Source organism: Rosa rugosa, chromosome 7 (assembly GCF_958449725.1).
Source record: "Rosa rugosa chromosome 7, drRosRugo1.1, whole genome shotgun sequence".
NCBI lineage: Eukaryota > Viridiplantae > Streptophyta > Magnoliopsida > Rosales > Rosaceae > Rosa > Rosa rugosa.
Window position 1 is genome coordinate 26946737 of NC_084826.1, and position 18429 is coordinate 26965165.

The window sequence follows — 18429 nt, forward strand, 5'->3', positions numbered from 1 at the left end:
ATCTTTCCCAACTTCCATCCTGGTTATTCAGTTATTCAAAACAATAACAGTCACATGGTATACAACATGGATATAGTTGGCAAGTGTTAAACGGTTAGACCAAAAAGATGGAACTCGTACAAAAATGAGGTCAAGACTGATATCCATTATAGATTTATAGCAAGTCAGCTAGACAAACAAAAATCTTGTTCAGTATTACTTATAAAATATACTTAGAAGATAACTTTAAGGAAAATGACAATTAGGATGGCAACCAAACGATTCAGTCTTCTTCCTTGAGCATTATGCTGTGAAGAACACGGTAATTACACTTTCTTACATATCATGGAGATAAAAGAGACTCAAAGCATTATGATGCCATATAAACAGAAAATCAAGGTCAAAGCTTGGCAGCAATTGTTGATGATAACAGAACCACAATTTCTCACTGCAAGACCTGACACTCAACATGAACAGAAGAAACCAGAAAGCGCAAGCATGCCTTCCAGGAAAGGGTCATCCAGGTTCATCGCTCTCATGAAAGAAGCCTGGATTTTGAAATTATATCAAGAAATTAATTAGATGATACGGTCTTGAGCAACATGAGTTATTGTGGCAGAAATGCATACTTTACATACCAAAGAATGATAAGTTCAGAACCCATTCTCAACTCTTTTCCCATAAAGTTCTATTCATATTTTACTCTTGGTAGAGATTGGTGCATGTCATCTCCGCATTCCACGGTGACGCTCTCTTTTGCGGAAGCGCTCAAGCATGAACTCATCTGTTGCAGCTTGCCTTTGTCCTGCTGCATCTGTGCCAGTATCATTTTGTTTGGGAACACCACCATTATCCTGTGAACTTTTGTCTTTGTAGAGCTCAGGATGTTCTGTAAGTTTTGTATTTGTTGTTAGCGAATGGCAACGAACTTTTTAACAGCAAAAGAAAACCAGAAGGCACCAGACATTATATGATGGAGATAATTAGGTCAAAATATAGCTAACAAAATAAATTTTATGTCACTGGCATTGAATTGAATTCCCAGCTTGGTTGGACACATCAATTTTATGTAACCTACTTGTATCATTTCATGGAATGAGAAGCAAAGTTAACCAACCTCTTCTAAGTTTTTCAGCATAATCCTTGCCACGCTGGAAATAATCAGCACTGTAACTTGAGGGGATGCTAAATTCTGATTTTGTCTGTCCTACAAGCCGCTTTTCATGCAAAAACTTCTTTGCAGCCTCAGTCTCCTCGATATTTCTCAACTTATATCTGCAAGCAATAGAAACAAAAAAACATGTAACTAAAGGTCACAAACAATTACAGTATCCGATGGTGCACAGGAAACAAAAGGGCCATGGTACTCTTCTACTTTCTTTATGTGTCCGTACAATTATGTGCAGGTATAATGCTCTAGTAGCATGAACACAGATTTAGTAACTACAGCATAAACTTGTGAACCATCAACAATCCTTCTCATGAATGAAGGATTTCGTAAAGTAAGTGCTCTACATATAACAACTATACATATCTCAAACAAGAAATTTCAAATAACACATCTATCATAACAAACTAAAATAAACAAAGGGCCTTACTCGATGGGGAGCTGAACCTCAGCAATCCCAGTAGTCCACTGAGTCGAGCTCTCTTCCGAGTTTCGCTTTTTCACCTGCAAGAAACAGTCCAAGTTAAAACAAAGTAAAAGGTCCATACAGTTTCTGCTGTTATTCACCACCAACAAGAAATTGCAAAAAACGAGAGTGCCGAGGAGTGACTCACTTTAAGATGGTCAGGTATCTTGTACAACTCATCCTCAGCACGCTGCAATTCATTCTCGACTTCATCGGGCGCTTCTACTTTCTTGCCCTTCTTCTTTGCTATCTCTCGTTCAATAAAACTCAACCTGTCAAAACGATCAAACACTGCCTCTCAACATTCCACAGCTAATGTGCACACTACACACTACACATAAAATCGCAATCAGCAAAACAACCAGCAATGAAAATAGCAAAAAAGAGAGATTACATATTCGGATCTTCGTCGGCTTCTTCAGTTTCCTCAGCAAAGGTCTGAGTAAGAGCCCAATCATCATTTTCCCCATCGCCGCCGCCGCCGCCGCCTCCGCCTTCAGCGTTATTACCGGCAGGAGAGTGGCCGCCACTAGCTTTCTTGTTCTTGCTCTTACCGGAGTCGTTGTTCTTGTCCTTGGCATTAGGAAGAGGGTGTGCGTCGAAACCAGTAGTTAGGGCAGGGATCCCAGACTTCCTCTGCCTCTGCTTCTGAAGAAACTTGACCTCCTCCAGCGCCAATCTACAAGTTTTCATCATTCATACACACTTTTTAGTCTTTCTAATTACAGTTCAAGATTCAAGAACAGAAACAAGTGTGTGTGAGAGAGAGAGAGGACGGAAAAGGGAGGTACCTCCTTTCTTCCTCGCCGTCGCTGAGCTTTTCAGGATCGTCATTATCGTCGGCGGGAGCGCTTCGTTTTCTGAAATTCTTCCCCATCTTCTCTCGCCTTCTGCGACTGCCTCAGCCCTAGCTAGTCCCTGCCCTCCAAATCAAATTCCGAAATTCAATTCAATTTTGCCACAAACAGTGAAACAACCCAAAATATACTTGATTATAAAATAATAATAATAATAATAAAATAAAATAAAAATTATTAGCTTGAAATACGACGTCGTGTTGTTTGGTTTTTCGTAGAAATAGGAAACTTGGTTTTTTGTAGAAATAGGAAACTTATCCGATTCAATTTAGGACTACGAGGGATGCCACCAACGGGCCGGAACCCCATTGGATACACGCCCCTAATGGAGGGTAGAATGGGGAATGAAGATGGAGATCCCCAATCCCCGTTATCTAAGATTGGGGATGGGGCGGGGATGGTATTGTGATCCCCATCCCCAAACCCAAACCCGCCCCAATAATATATATATTTACTACTTTACTTTAATGGTGTTTTGACTTTTGCACTCGCTGAATTATGATTTATGAATTTAATCATGTTTTAATTAATTTATTTTATTTTTTGATGAAAAGAGGTGAGCCCACTATATAGATTCAGCAAGCAGTACAAAAACGAAACACCCCTAAGGGGTCGACAGAAAGAATCGTTCCTTAGAGCACTCTAAACCCTACTCAAACATAGAATAGGAACCCAGCATACCCCTAGTACACCCACCTTTTAGAAAGTTCACTCACTTTTATTCTAACAAAAACCTAATACTCCGAAGCTTGAATAAAATGTCCCTCAGAGATACTAGATTTTTGCGATCTCTTCTCTCAAAAAAAGAAAAAATAAAGCCCATCATCTTTTCGTGAGAAAAGATGTTGTACATACTAGGGAAGTCTCAGCTAAGTTTGGCACTATCGGCTGGGCCCCATCGGTACTCCCATGTACTATGCCATGGGCCGGGTTCACGACCCACCATGGCGGGGCTCATTTAGGATGCCACCCCGGGCACCCGGGGCCCTGGGCAAGGCCAGCACAGCCCAACTATTTACACAACAGGAGGACTGATATGGCATCAGAAGAGCAACTAGTGTCCCACATCGAAGATGGGGGAGACTCCCTTCACATGCTCGAGTATAAAGACATTAGCACAACCACCTTTTACGGGTAATAACTCCTTTTGTCCACTATTTACTTGGTACACATCTATATTAGTTTCTCATTCAAGCATCGGAGAGGTGTAAACCGTCCGGTACGGTTTACCCCTCTAAGCGTGTGTTCTTGGTACAGGATCAGGAGTTGGATCGGTACCCCAGACGGTATAGCATTCTGTGTGAGGTACCCGGAGAAAGCCACCAGAAACATTGGCGCGCCAGATAGGGGCGTATCATGACTGAGCCGGAAGGAACGGCAGGAGAGGGCAGAAGTGTCGCCCGGGCACTGATATTCTCTCCGGGAACTTCGTCAGCAGAAGCGCCATGTGTTGAAGGAATTCATGGTCTCGGGTCCTTGGACCCACATGTCCCGGACCGAGTGTCTCCGGTATCGGAGTTGGAATCCATGCGGGCGGAGATAGCAGCCTTCAGGGAACAATCCAGGATCGATCGGGAACAACAGAGTACCGATAGGGAAACAAACCGCCTTATGCAACAGAGAATACAAGATCTAGAAGATGAAAACACAGCGCTGGCCCGAGCACTGGACCGGAGGCACCAGCACAACGAGGCGCTCACCCAGGCCCTGGCTAGAGCATCCCAACTAGCAGCAGGCGCGAACGCTACCCCGATAGCAGGAGACTATATCGCCCCGGCACTTTCTACGGGAGGCGTTCAGCGGGTAATCCAAGTACCGGTAGACTTATTCCCGGAAAGCTTGAGGCATCTACCACCACCACCGTTACCACAGCCAGTACCGAATATTCCCCCGGTAACCGACGCAAACACGGCATTACTTATGCAAATGAGCAACTCTTTGCATGCTTTGCAAGCAAGGGTGCAGGCCACGGAAAACAGGGACACCTGGAGGGCCATGACCACCTACGAGGACCGCCCGGGTCCTTTTACCCAACAGGTTAGAGGAGCCATTCGAGCGGATAGATCGAAGCCCCTAAAGATTGACTACACGGGAGTTGGAGACCCCTACCAACATCTACAGGCCTTCCGCTCGCAGACAAGCGCCAAAGGATATACGGATGAGGTGTGTTGTAATATGTTTCAGGAGACCTTGTCAGGGGAAGCTTTGAGTTGGTTCTACGAACTGCCGGTCGGTTCTGTAGGGAATTTCAAGGAGTTAGCTGACAAGTTTGTAGCTCGATTCATCTTACGCACCGATGGGATACACACACCAAAGGGCCTGTTAAAGGTCCAGCAGGGAGAGAACGAAACTCTGAAGTCTTTTGTAAATCGATGGCAGGCGGCTACCGCCAAGTGCCGGGACCTTAATAAGGAACTGGCTGAGCTGGCTTTCAGGAGAGGCTTAAGGCGCGGAGAATTTCTCTATGGGATCAACCATAATCCTCCAGCTAACTACGATGAGCTGATGGCCACTGCCATCAGACACGCCCAGGCCGAATTCGAAACCTACGGGGACACCCCCAGACCAGAGCTAAGGGTGCCAACCCCGGCCTCAACTGTCAGGGATGAGCCACGAAAGAGGGAGTGGGCCCATAGTCATGACAGGTCACCCCATACCTCGAGCAAAAGAAGCAAAGAGTCCTCGTCCAGGACTAACAGTTATGGGACCACTCACCCTCAACGGGAACCAGGGGTACAACAGGCCCCGCGAACACCACCACCACCCCGGTATGAGGTGTTCACAATCCTTAACGCTTCATACGAGACTATTTGGAATGAAAGCAAGGATGAGATACCGGGCCCACCCCCAAGGAAGTTCCCGAAGAGTAAACTTACCCAGCAAGACACCGGCAAGTTCTGCACTTATCATGAGGATGCCGGACACAATACCAATCTCTGTGTTGCTTTAAAAAATACTATCGAGTCCCTTATCCAGAGGGGCAAGCTTCAACGGTACCTGCCTGCTAAGGAGATAGGAGCGGTGGACGTGTACGGCCAAATCTTCACGATCCACGGTGGGGGCCCGAAGGAATTACATCCCCAGAGGAAGAAGCGAAATTCTAGTTTTGGTCATCTGGAAGTTTTCAACTTCCACAAGGCCCCACGGCAAGATGGTGGTACCGGATGGACATCGGTGACATTCCTGCAGGACGAGGAAGTCGATCTGAAGATGCCCCATGATGATCCCTTCTTAATCACGCTCCAAATGGACCATTATATAATGTCCCGGGTGCTCGTGGACACCGGGGCCTCAGTTAGCGTATTATTTCGCGATGCGTACAAAGCTTTGAACAGAGGGAGAGCCAAGCTGTCGCAGGATAACGAGCCCCTCATTAGCTTTTCAGGGGATATCGTCCAACCACTCGGATCATATTACCTCTCGATCACGGTAGGCGAAAGTCCAAATTGTTCAACCATCAAAACAGAGTTCATCGTGGTGGACTGCATCTCATCCTATAATGCTATCCTAGGCCGACCGGCACTTTGGCGTCTGAAAACCTTCATTGCAGGTCACATGATGATGATGAAAGTGCCAACCCCGGTCGGCATTGCTACGATCCGGGGTGACCAGGCCGCGGCAAGGAAATGCTATTCTTTGACCGTATCTCGCGGTAGGGGAAAGTTTGAGATGTTGCCCGTGGCTACTAACCCTCTGGCAGACAGGTATGAGGATCCCAGGGATGATACTGATTCAGACGAAGAACGACCCGGTGCCGTAGAGGACATTGAGGAGGTGGTGCTATCAGAGCAGTTCCCGGACAGGACTGTTAGGGTAGGCACTAAACTGTCTCCGGTTATCAGGGAAAGGTTGATCTCGTTCCTCCGCTCAAACTCATCTGCATTCGCCTGGTCGTATAAGGACATGCCCGGTATACCAATAGAGATAGCCACGCACAATCTTAGTATCGTCCCTTATTCAGCACCGGTAAGACAAAAGAGGAGGGCCTTCACACACGATAAGTATCGGGCTATCCAGGCTGAAGTAAAGAAGTTGATGGCCATCAATTTTGTCAGGGAAGTAACGTATCCCCGGTGGTTAGCCAACGTGGTCATGGTGCCAAAGAAATCTCAGGGATCATGGCGCATGTGTGTGGACTACACAAACCTCAACCGGGCATGCCCCAAGGATAGCTTCCCGCTCCCGCGAATTGACCAACTAATCGACTCCACTGCTGGGTACCGGTTGCTCAGTTTCATGGATGCGTTCAGTGGGTGCAACCAAATCCGAATGAACCCGGCAGACGAGGAGCACACTGCCTTTACCACAGACAAAGGTCTCTATTGTTACCAGGTCATGCCTTTCGGATTAAAGAACGCAGGTGCCACTTATTAGCGACTTGTCAACTCTATGTTTGAGGAGGTTATCGGTACTATCATGGAAGTTTACGTGGACGATATGCTGGTAAAAAGTTTAACTCCGGAAGACCACGTAACCAACTTGTCAATCGTCTTCACCATCATATTACGCAATGGTATGCGGCTTAACCCGCAGAAGTGCATCTTCGGGGTTGAGGTAGGAAAGTTTCTCGGGTACATCATTAGCCACAGGGGAATCGAGGCCAACCCGGAGAAGGTGCAGGCTATATTAGACATGGTATCCCCAACCTACCGGAACGAGGTTCAATCTCTTACAGGCAAGGTGGCCGCCCTGTCAAGATTCATCTCCAGGCTGACGGACAAGTGTACTCCTTTCTTCAAACTGCTAAAAACCCAGCACGTCGAGGTAATAGCCTGGACGGCTGAGCACGAGACTGCTTTTATTGGCTTGAAGGCGTACTTATCAGATGTACCTCTACTTTACAAACCTGTTCCAGGAGAAATGCTCTACATATATCTGGCGGCATCTTCAACGGCTGTAAGCTCAGCTCTGATTAGGAAGGACTCCGATTGCGAGTACCCGGTGTACTACGCTGGAAAAGGGTACACTGGTGCAGAATCCAGGTACCCGGACATTGAAAAAATCGCACTGGCCCTCCTGGTATCGGCCCGGAAGCTTAGGCATTACTTCCAAGCACACTCAATCACCGTTTTCACTAATCACCCGCTGAGGCAGGTTTTGCAGAAACCAGAGACATCGGGCAGGTTAATTAAATGGGCCATCGAGCTGGGAGAGTTCGATATCAAGTACCAACCCCGGACAGCTATTAAGGGCCAGGCAGCGGCAGATTTTATTTCTGAGGCGATTCCCGCCCATAACCCGTCCCTGGAATCACCTGAACCACTAGCCCCGGATCCACCTCCACCAAGAACTTGGCGATTATATGTTGACGGCGCATCCAACAAGAAAACAAGTGGAGCCGGTATCCTGCTAATTAGCCTGGACGATCAAGTCTACGAGTACGCCCTCAAATTTGCCTTCAAAGCATCCAACAACACCGCAGAGTACGAGGCCCTTATAGCAGGTCTGCATATCGCCCGGGAACTAGGGGTGCAGCACCTTAGTATATTCAGTGATTCCCAGTTAGTCGTAAACCAGGTCAGCGGTAACTTCGAGGCAAAGGAGCCCCACATGTCCTCTTACCAGGCTCTGGCTCGGGCATTAGTGCAGAGATTTACTTCCTACATTTTTACCCAAATACCGAGAGCAGAAAACGACAAGGCAGACGCCCTTGCTAAGCTTGCATCAACTTCCCCAAGTCTTACCTATGGAGCCACTAAAGTCGAAATACTCGAGAGACCTAGCACTTCTAAAACGGTGTCAGAAATATTCGCTGTGGATCACACAGCTTCGTGGATGGACCCAATTTTGAAATACATGGTCGACGGCCTAGCACCGGATGATAAGGTCGAGGCCAGAAGACTGCAGTTGAGGTCAGCTCGATACACGATCATGAATGACAAATTATACCGGAGAGGCCACTGCTTCCCCAGTCTGAAGTGTGTAACGCCGGAGGAGGGTCACAAAATAGTGAAGGACATACATGCTGGTGTATGCGGTAACCATGCCGGAGCCCGATCCCTCGCACACAAGACCCTTAGAGCAGGATATTTCTGGCCAACCATGTCGGCCCTAGCCCAAACAATATCCAATTCTTGCCACAAGTGCCAAATGTATGCAAATATCCCAAGGGCACCGCCCATAGCCCTCTCCATCCTCCTTGCACCATGGCCGTTTTGTCAGTGGGGTTTGGACTTGATTGGTAAACTCCCCACAGCAGTGGGACAATTCAAATACGCAATCGTCGCTGTGGACTATCAAACAAAGTGGGTTGAAGCAGAACCTCTTGTCGCCATCACCACGGAGAAGGTAAAAAATTTTCTGTGGAAGAACATCTACTGCAGGTTTGGAGTCCCGGACACTATAGTCACGGACAATGGTACCCAGTTTGACAATGATGAATTGAGGGCTTACACAGAGAACCTGGGCACCAAGATCCTCTATGCATCCCCGGCTCACCCCCAGACCAACGGTCAGGTCGAAGCTGTCAATAAGATAATCAAGAAAATACTGAAAAAGAAGCTCGACGAGGCCAAGGGCCTTTGGGCTGCTAAACTCCCGGAGGTGTTGTGGGCTATCCGGACTACAGCAACAGAGGCCACCAGAGAGACCCCTTTCTGCATGGCTTTCGGATCAGAAGCGGTACTCCCTATTGAAACACAAATCCAGAGTCCCCGGATCGAATACTTTGACGCGGGTACCAACTCAGAAGGCCTACAGCTCGATGCTGATCTACTCGAGGAACGAAGGGATGTGGCGCACATGCATAACTTGGCTAACAAGCGGAGGATAGCCCGCTACTACGATGCCAAGGTACAATCCCGGACACTGAAGTTGGGGGACTGGGTCATGAAGCAGGTTTACCCAGAGCCCCGGGGACTGGATCCATCATGGACAGGCCCTTACGAGATCATTGAAGAGGTAGGCCCCGCAACCTTTTTCATCCGGGACATGAACGGGGTTGTTTCCAAGCATCCATGGAATACCCAGCGCCTGCGATACTATTACAAGTAGCTCCGGGAGCATCTTGTCCTAGCTTTTGCTTTTTGACCATACAGCTATGGCAAGCTACCCATCGGGTACTCATTCTGTATTTAACCACCATGTGGTATTTGAATGGAAAAATGAATTATTCAGACCATTTCTAGCATTTTTTTTACCTACCCCGGACATTCCCGGACATAGCTATTGTCAGTTACTCTATTCCAGTAATAAGTGATGCAAGTAAACGCTCAAGGTACAAAATCCTAGAAATTTTAATTCCTTTCCAATTCCCATTCAAACTCAAAAATTTTAATCCACAAAAGCCTGGACTACCAAGCACAGGAATTACGCCATTGTTCAAGACAAGGATAACTTCTACTAAAAAAAAAAAAGGCATATACAAAAAAGGTAATGCCGGTACTACTGCTCGCCACCGGTACTCTGGGATCCACCGGCACCAGACCTGGCTGCCGCCTCCTTGTCTTTCTTCTTCTTCTCAAGAAGGCCCCGCCTGAATTTGGCTTCGTCCAAGTACCCGGCCGCCACCCATTCCTTGAACTTCATGATAACTGCTTTGTCTTGGGCAGCAGCCAGCATAGCAATAAGCTCTTCGGAGCCCTTGTACTCCTCTACGGCCTCATGCTTCTCTGCGGGAAGGCGCTCCTCCAGGTAGTCTGCTCTCTCCTTCCAGGATGTGGCAGACTCCGCAGCCTCCTTTTCGGAGTCCCGGGCACTTTTCACCTCTTCCCGGGCCTCAGAAATTTCACCTTCAAGCTCCGCGATTCGCTGCTTGGCCGCATCGATTTCGGCAACCAGGGGAGTCAAAGACTCAATCTTCTTCTTCAAGGAGTCTCGCTCCTTCTCCAGCTTGGCCTTCTCGCCATGAAGATACTTCACCTGCCCGGAGAGATTGCTAACCTCCTCCTTCAGTTGAGTATCTTCCTCGCTGGCATCCACCGCGTACACATTGAAGAGTGCCTGCAAACGCACCGATTAAAATGTATATATATATAGTAATAAACAGCTACAAGGGTAACGCAAACTCATACCCGCATCATGGATTCCCGGGCAAGACGGCGATTCTCTTTGGGAGTATTGTCTTTGGCCCGCACCCGGTCGAGATCAATGTCCTTCAGGTCACTAAGCATGGACCGCACGAACTTCTCATCGGCAACCCCATACTCACTCAGCAGCTGCTTGATGGGCTTCTTGGGGATTACCGGAAGGGCAGGGGACAGCAGGGCATGTAATACCTCGAAAAATCCAAATTAAATTCCATGGATTTTTAGAAATGATTTCACGAGAGTAGGAGCGAGTACGAAGCTTGAAGAAGTTGTGGAATTAGTTCGAACGATTTTATTTACGAAAACGAACGTTTTTTAGGGGGGTCAACAAAGTTGACTTTTTATACATTCAAAATTTGGGAAAATGTCCTTCATGAAAGTTGTAGAGCTCGTCGATACGATCGCGTGCATATGTGGAACGCAATATTCGGAGTTCGTATGAATAAGTTATGAATATTTGAAATTTGGGAATTTTCTATAAATAGGGGAAAATTTCTGATTTATTCATTAAGGACGAAAAAATTGAGATTTTGCGGAATAGTCCCCCAGCACCTCCGTTCTCTCTCTTCCTTCGACCCTCAGACCCGGCGGGTTTTCGCCGACCCGACCCGGACTTTTCTCTCTCCTCCGGCATCCTCCGGCCACGACCCGGCCTTCCCCGAGCTCGCCGTCGCACGCAAAGCCTCCCTCCGGTGTCGCCTTGCCCCGCCGCTGTCCCTATCCCCGGATCAAAGCCACCCAGCCTCCGATCGGTGACCCGACCGGAAAACCCATTTTCCGACGTCCCCTCGGCCGATCCTTCCCATTTTCGTGATCTCCTCCTCCCCCTGATCATCCCCATGTAAGTCTTTCATCACGATTTTGAGTGTAGAACACTAGATCAAGGTTTGACTTTTTTGACGTCCCTGATTTAATCTGAAATCTGATCAGACGCACGAGATTAATCCAACTTCCAAGCTTGATCTAGGACGATCTAGGCCAAACCAGACTTAGCTCCAGGTATGGAAGTCGATCACCCTTTCATTTTGAACAAGTTTGTAGTTGGTCGCTTTGCCATCGGAGGTGGTTGACCCGGAGTTGACCGCCGCGTTGACCGCCCACTGACCACCGCTTGTGGCGGCGCGTCAGACCATATTTCGAGTTTTCATTATCTAGGCGATGATCTATGCATCCATACGAGCGTTTTGATATATAACATGGTCATGTTAGAAAAAGTTGATAAATAGTGGATTTACGTTTTTACGTTACTATTTAACGTTTTTACGTTTTATCTTAAGTTTACGATCTGCGAAGATCTGACCATCGGTTTTACTTCAAATTTAGATATGATGATCGTATGACTGTCCCGATGACTTTGTGTGGTCACGGGCGAAGATCCGACCGTTGGATCTTCGTATAATTGAGAAATGGTGATTCGGAAGGCGATTCGTGAGAATCTAACCGTCAGATTTTCGTATAATTTTGTGGAGATGTTTGTTAGAGTGATTCAAGAAGATCTGACCGTTGGATCTTCGTGATAATTTTGGAGGATGATCCTAATGGCGATCCGTGAGGATCCGACCGTTGGATCATCGTGTAATTTCGATCCGACCGTTGGATCATCATTAAATTAGAATCCGACCGTTGGATTTCCGTATTTGTGTGGTTTATGATTGATTGGCTAAGTTAAGATCATTTTTGGATTAGGTGATCGACGGACGATTTGTGATTCATATTTGGCTTTTAGAAGACGCAGCGGGAATTGGAGATGAGTAAACCTCACGTGGTTCATATTACGAACCGAATAAATTTAATTACTTTATTTTTATCGCAATTGTGTGAAAATATTTGTGGAATAAATATTTGTTTTAAATCATATGGACTTGATCAACTACGGTCCATAGGTAAGTAAAATGATTTTATTGTACAAATGAATTTCACAGTTTTTATGCTTGAACTATAGTTGGTATTAGTGGTCATCCCTGAGCGGATGATTACGTATATATATATTTACGTGGAATATATATATTGGTTGATGTGTGATTGGTGTGATGAAATGATTGAGAATGGATTGGATATTATTCAAGCTATTAATCTCGCATTTTAATTGTTGAATAATGAAATGTTGATCATGTGGTGTGAAAGCTATTTTATATGCCCACTTGTGATTATGTGGAAATTATTTTAAGAAATAAAGATTTATCTTGAAATAATATGTCTCTTTATGTGGGTGTACATATACATATATACGATCTATAAATCATAAAGATTGTATTTTGTGATTTTGATTATGTCTGAAAAGTACAATTGTGAAGCCGGGTGATTACAACAACCCCGTGCTTAAGTGAATTACTGGTAAATGTGTTTTGGTGTTATGTGGAAGTTAGCCTTGGGCCCTAGTCCCTACAGATAGTGCACTATTATACTCTTAGGAACCTTGCTTTGTGCATACGGTTGCTTTGTGCATACTTTGAGTATACATACCTTGGTATAGTGGACCTTGAGTATGCTGCGGCTTACCCGTGCTTTGGTATAGTGGACCCTAGCATGTGGATTTATGAATTGTTACCAGTCAACCTGGCTTTCCCGTGTTTTGGTATTATGGACTCTAATACGTGGATTTATGAATTGATACCAGTTAATCCGAAAATTCACTAAAATGAAAAGTGTACTTATATTATTTTGATCAAATATCTATCTGTGATATATTGTTAATATGTGAAGGTGTTAGTGAAAAGAGAATCAAGCATGCTTTGCTTTAATGTTATTTCACATATTAATGTTGCAATAGTTGTTGGTTGTGATCAGTCAAATGTTGAGTTTTAAAAGAGAGTATCGAGAATATATTTGCTTTTATGTTTATGTGATTTTTGGAGTTACCGTGTGACTGTGTTGATTGTTTACTTGAGTTATAATAAATATAATTGAATAAATCAACAGTTCTTTCTTGTTTACTCATACGGGCTGTCAAAAGCTTACCGGGTTTTGTGTTGTTGCAACTCCCGGTACACTATTCAAAATGTGTAGCGGGTAATCCTACAGGTCAGGAGAATCAGGGCAGTGATCGTGCGGTTTAGAGTATTAGTATTAGATTTATAGCATTTGTTTTGTGAGGAGAATTGTGCTCTCTTGAGCTTTATAATTTGTTTTGGTGAGAGTGTACTGTAATAAGTAGCTTGAGGATTTGGTTTATGTAATTATTGAGAGGTGTAATGTGCAGTTGATTTTGAGAAAAAAATTCTGAGATTATAAACAGGGTATTTGAGGTTCATGCTTCGAATATGAATTACTTAAATTCAGAATTCGGGGTGTGACAGGGCAAGCGATGGCAACGACTCAGGTCCCGGGTGATCCTTCTTCTGTCTCTTAGCACCGGATCCCTTAACGTCCTGGCCAGTATACGTCACCTCATGCTTTTCGCTTCAGTGCCGATGCTTGTGAGCTCTCTTCTTCTCACCTGGGAGCAAGGCCTCATCACTACCGGTGGAGCGGGAAGAAATAGACACGGCGGCCGGTGCTTTTTCCTTTCCGGTGTCAGCAATAGTAATGACGTCAGCAACCGATGGCTGCACGACTTGGGTCGCGGGAGCTTCAGGGTCAGGTTCCCCGTACCCCGCGTCAGTAAGCTCCAGTAGGGTCTCTTCAACGGAGCGACCCGTAGTTTTCGACCCTAAGTCGACTTCGATGTGAAGGGCGTCTTCTCCCTGGCCCATCAGCATATCCATCAGCTGATTATCATCCATTTTGTCCTCCTCTTTGCCTTTTCGGGGTTTCCTCTTCGGTGCTTTCACTGCAATCAGTTCGAAGTTAGTCAAAGAAAGAGGACAGGGCGACAAAAAAAAAAAAAAAAACCTTTTAGCCTCACCGGGAAGCCATCCTAGTCCTAGCCTATAAAGTATAGAGTGCCGGATGAATCTATAAGAGCTCCTCTCCTTCTCATTCCAAACGGCATATACCCGGGCTATCCTCTTCCTTTCTACCTCAGACAAGGTGTAGGCCTGGTCCCCGATGGCTTGGAAGGTACCGGTCAGCTGCCACTTCTTATTCTTAATTTGCCACCGGCCCCCAGCTAGAAATACTTTATTCCTCCATCTTTTGCTCATCGAGGAAGGCATATCGGTAACCAGTGGTTCGTAGTCCCTAGCAGCAAATGTCACCGTACCCGCACAGGACAGCTTCCTCGAGTACAGGACCCTGTGCACCGCGCGGAATTCATTTACGGAAGGCCACCCTTGTTGGCACAAGTCCCACATGGCCAACATACTATATATTTGGCGAATGGCATTCGGGGTCAACTGCCCCGGTGACAGGTTCAGCATCCGCAGTAGATACTGTAGGCACCGGGGCAGAGGTAGCGATAACCCTTGGTGGAACTGGTTCTCGTGCAGCGCCACCCACCCCGGGGCAGGATTTGCGGCCATCTCTCCATCCTTGAGAGGCCTAAGCTCTACTGCATCCGGTATTCCCCACTTCAGTCGTATGGCGAGGATCTCCTTCATCGTCATACTTCTCCCGGGCTCGTCGCATACGGTCCCGTCCGCAAGTGTATACCTAGGCTTCGGTATGCCCTCGGGAATTGCCACCGTGACTACCGGGGCCTCCGCCGACCCTCCCTCGCTCTCACCCTCGTCGGACTCCTCACTGCTCTCTGAGAACACCCCAGTCGAGGATCCGGTATTCTCTGCTAATTGACTTACTTGCGCTAAGTACCGGTCGATGTCCACTTCAGCTTGCCTAGCAGAGGACTGGTACGACGATCCCGCATCCCCACCCTTGGTTTCTGATTCCATCCTAACTACGATACCAGGGACCTCAAAACTCGATATATCTGGAATCAGAAGCACAAGGGTTAGCCTAGCCAGATCTAAGACCATGTTGAAGCGCGGATCACTCCCCACTTCAAACAAAAACCCAGAAAAAAAACCCAGAAATTCAAGCAAAAAACCCAGAAATTCAAGGAAAATCCATAAACACCCAGTCGGCCGTAGCAATTCCTACCCACTTTCACATATTGCCTATTCTGATTAACCCAGAAACGCAAAAAAAAAAACACAAGAAAAACCAAAAACCAAAAACCAAACCACATTCTCTTACCTCTTTTCCTGCAGTCGCTAATCCGGCCAAGGCCTTCTCTATGATCGCACCTCAAGGCTTTCGTCTTCACTCCTCACAGCAACAGAAGCACACAGAGAGAAAGTAAAACCAAAACTCGCAAATTCTCAGAATTTTGGAAAAAGTGAGAAGGGAAACAGTCTGTTTCCCTCTTAAATTAAATCTCCAAAGCATCAGGGACGTTGAAGACGAAAAGCCCTCAACCACAAGATCACTACACGTGTCCCACGTCTCGAAAACCGTCAGTTGAGGGGACGGGCATTTATTGCACTCAGTCTGCCCCACGTGGCTGACATGCACCGCCTACCTCATTGGGTACCACGAGGCTCACACCCTCTACCCCATCGGGTATCAGAGCCAAGTTCTCTCTCTACCCCATCGGGTATCAGAGCCAAGTCCTCTCTACCCCATTGGGTACCGTAGGCTCACATCCTCTACCCCATCGGGTACCGGAGGTTCACATCCTCTACCCCATCGGGTATCAGAGCCAAGTTCTCTCTCTACCCCATCGGGTATCAGAGCCAAGTCCTCTCTACCCCATTGGGTACCGGAGGCTCACATCCTCTACCCCATCGGGTACCGGAGGCTCACATCCTCTACCCCATCGGGTATCAGAGCCAAGTTCTCTCTCTACCCCATCGGGTATCAGAGCCAAGTCCTCTCTACCCCATTGGGTACCGTGGGCTCACATCCTCTACCCCATCGGGTACCGGAGGCTCACATCATCTACCCCATCGGGTATCAGAGCCAAGTCCTCTCTACCCCATTGGGTACCGTAGGCTCACATCCTCTACCCCATCGGGTACCAAAGGCTCACATCCTCTACCCCATCGAGTATCAAAGCCAAGTTCTCTCTCTACCCCATCGGGTATCAGAGCCAAGTCCTCTCTACCCCATTGGGTACCGTGGGCTCACATCCTCTACCCCATCGGGTACCGGAGGCTCACATCCTCTACCCCATCGGGTATCAGAGCCAAGTCCCCTCTACCCCATTGGGTACCGGAGGCTCACATCCTCTACCCCATCGGGTATCAGAGCCAAGTCCTCTCTACCCCATTGGGTACCGGAGGCTCAACCCTCACCCTATCGCAGCGTGTAGACTAGCTACCTACAGCGTAACCTGCTCAAGATATCCCTTGAACGGGAACTTGGGGGACTCCCTATAGGCACACTAGTGCCAAACTTCCGAAACAATAATAATAAGTCCCCACCCAAGAAACATCTTGAACGGGAACTTGGGGGACTTGTACATACTAGGGAAGTCTCAGCTAAGTTTGACACTATCGGCTGGGCCCCATCGGTACTCCCATGTACTATGCCATGGGCCGGGTTCACGACCCACCATGGCGGGGCTCATTTAGGATGCCACACCGGGCACCCGGGGCCCTGGGCAAGGCCAGCACAGCCCAACTATTTACACAACAGGAGGACTGATATGACATCAGAAGAGCAACTAGTGTCCCACATCGAAGATGGGGGAGACTCCCTTCACATGCTCGAGTATAAAGACATTAGCACAACCACCTTTTACGGGTAATAACTCATTTTGTCCACTATTTACTTGGTACACATCTATATTAGTTTCTCATTCAAGCATCGGAGAGGTGTAAACTGTCCGGTACGGTTTACCCCTCTAAGCGTGTGTTCTTGGTACAGGATCAGGAGTTGGATCGGTACCCCAGACGGTATAGCATTCTGTGTGAGGTACCCGGAGAAAGCCACCAGAAACAGATGTGAACCCAAACCTAACTTAAAAAATAAAGAACTAACAGTTCTATGAAAACCAATCAGCCCAAGCCCACACTACTAAGGCCCAAAACCGAGAAACCCTAGCACACCAGGCCCAAGCCCAACTGAGTCCAGCCCCAACAAGAGCTCCAGTTCGCCCTAGGAGCACCCTCACTGTCGCCGCCAAAGACCCGCTGCCGACTCCACCTGCATTGCCTCTGTCGCCGTCAGAGGTTTCGCCGGTGGCTACACCACTTTTACCACCACCAAAGCAGAAGCGACCCATGACCCCGGCTAAAAGTTGTGTCGCCGAAGTCGTCCTCGAGCAAAGTTGCTCCGCTGGCATCACCGAACCCAGTCTCCCTCTTCTACCAAAACCGGCTGTGCTGGGCGAGAGAGTAATCCTCCCAACACTAGAGCTTCCAATCTCAGGCCAAACCAGCCCTAAAGAAACCCCTGGATCTCCATCACATCCATCAAAAGGTAACTCCCCAGACGACGGCTGAATGCCAAACCAGTCGTCTTTGCTACCAAAATAGCCATCACTACAAGGCGAGACGACCCCTGCCCTCATTCCAAAGCACCTCCGATCCCAGATCCGATCAGCCATACGCCTATCACTACCATCAAATCCAACAGCAAAAGCAATGAGAAAAAGGCAAAAGCCTACGTTTAGGGGATACCGATGAAGAAGCCCGCCGCCACCACCGCAAATTAGACGAGAGAGAGGAGAGAGGACCCCCTTCCCTGTCAAAGGAACAGAGCCGCCACCAGTCGAAACCAACAGGAGCGGAAAAGCCTCTCTTTGAATATGTGTTAATTTTATTTGTTGTAGATTTTGATTTTAAAAAAGGCAATATGAGAAAACAATTATTTTATTTATTAAATTATTATTGGAGATTTGAGGCGGGTTTGAAGGCTTAGTCGCCAATAGGGATGGGGACGGGGAATTCCCAATATATTTTTATTGGGGATTGGGGCTGGGGGTGGAGAATGACCCTGAGGATGGGGATTGTATTGTGATCCCCATCCCCAACCTGCCTCATTGCTATCCCTAGTCTATGATACCAAAAACAAAAAGGGTATAGACATTCGAATTTTTTTACATGGCTT

The 18429-nt window shown here is 47.2% G+C and overlaps 1 protein-coding gene across 1 annotated transcript; it reads right to left on the reverse strand.

Annotated features, from left to right (window-relative positions):
* Window positions 1–125: 125 nt before the first annotated feature.
* On the reverse strand, window positions 126–2567 carry LOC133723768 (protein COP1 SUPPRESSOR 2). The gene is made up of 7 exons (XM_062150635.1): window positions 2405–2567; window positions 2008–2292; window positions 1762–1885; window positions 1578–1651; window positions 1097–1254; window positions 618–868; window positions 126–527 (listed from the first exon to the last, which is right to left on the reverse strand). Exons 1-6 carry the CDS (start codon window positions 2488–2490, stop codon window positions 705–707), a joined length of 891 nt encoding a protein of 296 aa, XP_062006619.1. The 5' UTR covers window positions 2491–2567; the 3' UTR covers window positions 126–527; window positions 618–704.
* Between the last annotated feature and the right edge of the window lie 15862 nt (window positions 2568–18429).

Coding starts and splice junctions, on each gene's coding strand:
- LOC133723768 (XM_062150635.1), bottom strand. CDS start 2,490: ATGGGGAAGAATTTCAGAAAACGAAGCGCTCCCGCCGACGATAATGAC. Junction 1,652..1,761: donor AGATACCTGACCATCTTAAA/GTGAGTCACTCC, acceptor TGTTTCTTGCAG/GTGAAAAAGCGAAACTCGGA. Junction 1,255..1,577: donor GAGGTTCAGCTCCCCATCGA/GTAAGGCCCTTT, acceptor TATTGCTTGCAG/ATATAAGTTGAGAAATATCG.